Genomic DNA, 1839 nt, shown 5'->3' with positions numbered 1-1839 from the left:
TAAATAAACTGCAAAAAGATTACTGAGCATCAACAAAGGATCATGATATACCATTCATTTATATTTATAAAGCTTACTTCAGTCAACACAGAAATTTGCATAAAATCACAAAGCCTTGGGAACACAAGAATGTAAAGAATGGAGATCTGACAGAACAGTGGCTCTTACCTAATGGTTTTCTAGAATCACACATGCAAGGCAGAGGATGGCATCACTGAGTTACAAAGGTCCACTTCCATAAATGAACTACTTAGAAAAAACTCCTGCTTGCAGTGCTAATATTTTGAAGCATGTTATTGAATCTGTGTTTCATTTCCAAGATAAATTTTATAATATTAATATCAATATATTTACTAGATAGATTTAAGTAAATATCCCAGTGTTGCCATTATAAGGAGATTTTCTTCTTGCAAAGGACTCTTACCAGGGCCTCTTTCATATCTCTGTTCCTCAGGCTGTAAATGAAGGGGTTCAGCATGGGAGTCACCACTGTGTACATCATGGCCATGACAGTTTGTTTCACAGTAGAGTTATTAGCTGATGGAAATATGTAGAGACCAATAATTGTCCCATAGAACAGTGAGACCACAGTTAGGTGGGAGCCACAAGTAGAGAAGACCTTGTGGATAACCTGAGTAGATGAAACTTTTAGGATGGAGCAGACAATTCGTACATAGGACACAATAATGAGTAAGAATGGGATGACACTAACAAGCCCTCCCATGATAAATATCATTAATTCATTAATATAAATGTCAGAACAGGCTAACTTGAGCAGGGCAGATATGTCGCAGAAAAACTGGGGGATCACATTGTCCTCACAGAATGACAATCTAGCCAAGAGTATAGTGTGCAGCATGGAATACAGAGTGGTAAGTACCCAGCACAGCACCATCAGACATACACAGAGTTTGGGGCTCATGATGGTGGTATAATGGAGGGGGAAACAGATGGCCACATAGCGGTCATAGGCCATGACTACAAGAAGGAAGCTCTCCATGTCTCCAAAAACCATTAAAAAATACATTTGTGTCAGGCAACTTGGATAGGTGATGGATGGGTCCTGGCTCTGCATGTTCTGCAGCAATTTGGGCATGGTGACAGAGGAGAAGCAGAGGTCAGAGAAGGACAAGTTGCTGAGAAACAAGTACATGGGTGTGTGGAGATGGGAGTCCAGTAGAATGAGGATGATGATGATGAGGTTCCCCAGGACGGTGGTGAGGTACATGGCCAGGAACAGGGCATAGAACAGGTGCTGGTGCTCTGGGGGGATGGGTAGGCCCACGAGGAGGAACTTGGAGATGACAGTTTGGTTTCTCATTATCATTTTCTGTCTCCAGTATCCTAATGAGAAAATATCAGGGTCCCTTAAAATTCAAAATAAAAATGAAGATATATCTAGGATACATATTCTACAACAATCCATCTGACAGTTATCATAGTTATAACCTCAAATTACAAATGTCTGTAATCATTTTAATCACTAATAATTTTTCTCAGCTTCTCTTTGACAGGTTTCTATCTCCCATTCTTTCCTAGACAGTTCTATGTATTTTTTATAATAAATATATTTATTTTATAATTAATTTAATTTTACATATCAGCCACGGATTCCTCTGTCTTCCCTCCTCCACCCCCCAGTCTTCACCCGTAATTCACCCCCTATTGCACCTCCTCCAAGGCAAGATATCCCCTGGGGATTCAGTCCAGCCTGGTAGATTCAGTTGAGGCAGGTCCAGTTCCCTCCTTCCTGAACCAAGGCTGAGCAAAGCATCTCAGCATAGACCCCAGGCTCCAAAAAGCCAGCCCATGCACCAAGGACAGGTCCTGGTCCCACTG

At 41.2% G+C, this 1839-nt stretch overlaps 1 protein-coding gene across 1 annotated transcript; it reads right to left on the bottom strand.

The window, feature by feature from the left end:
• Nucleotides 1-388: 388 nt before the first annotated feature.
• On the bottom strand, nucleotides 389-1327 carry LOC128121896 (olfactory receptor 1468-like). The gene has a single exon (XM_052756966.1). It carries the CDS (start codon nucleotides 1325-1327, stop codon nucleotides 389-391), a length of 939 nt encoding a protein of 312 aa, XP_052612926.1.
• Between the last annotated feature and the right edge of the window lie 512 nt (nucleotides 1328-1839).

This window comes from Peromyscus californicus, unplaced genomic scaffold (genome assembly GCF_007827085.1).
Source record: "Peromyscus californicus insignis strain IS unplaced genomic scaffold, ASM782708v3 Scaffold_3__1_contigs__length_106647218, whole genome shotgun sequence".
Taxonomy (NCBI): Eukaryota; Metazoa; Chordata; class Mammalia; order Rodentia; family Cricetidae; genus Peromyscus; species Peromyscus californicus.
Note: the sequence above shows the minus strand (reverse complement) of the source record. Positions and strands in the feature narration are given on the sequence as shown.

What these genes read in the sequence shown, in the direction of transcription:
- LOC128121896 (XM_052756966.1), bottom strand. Translation starts at nt 1,327, where the DNA reads ATGATAATGAGAAACCAAACTGTCATCTCCAAGTTCCTCCTCGTGGGC.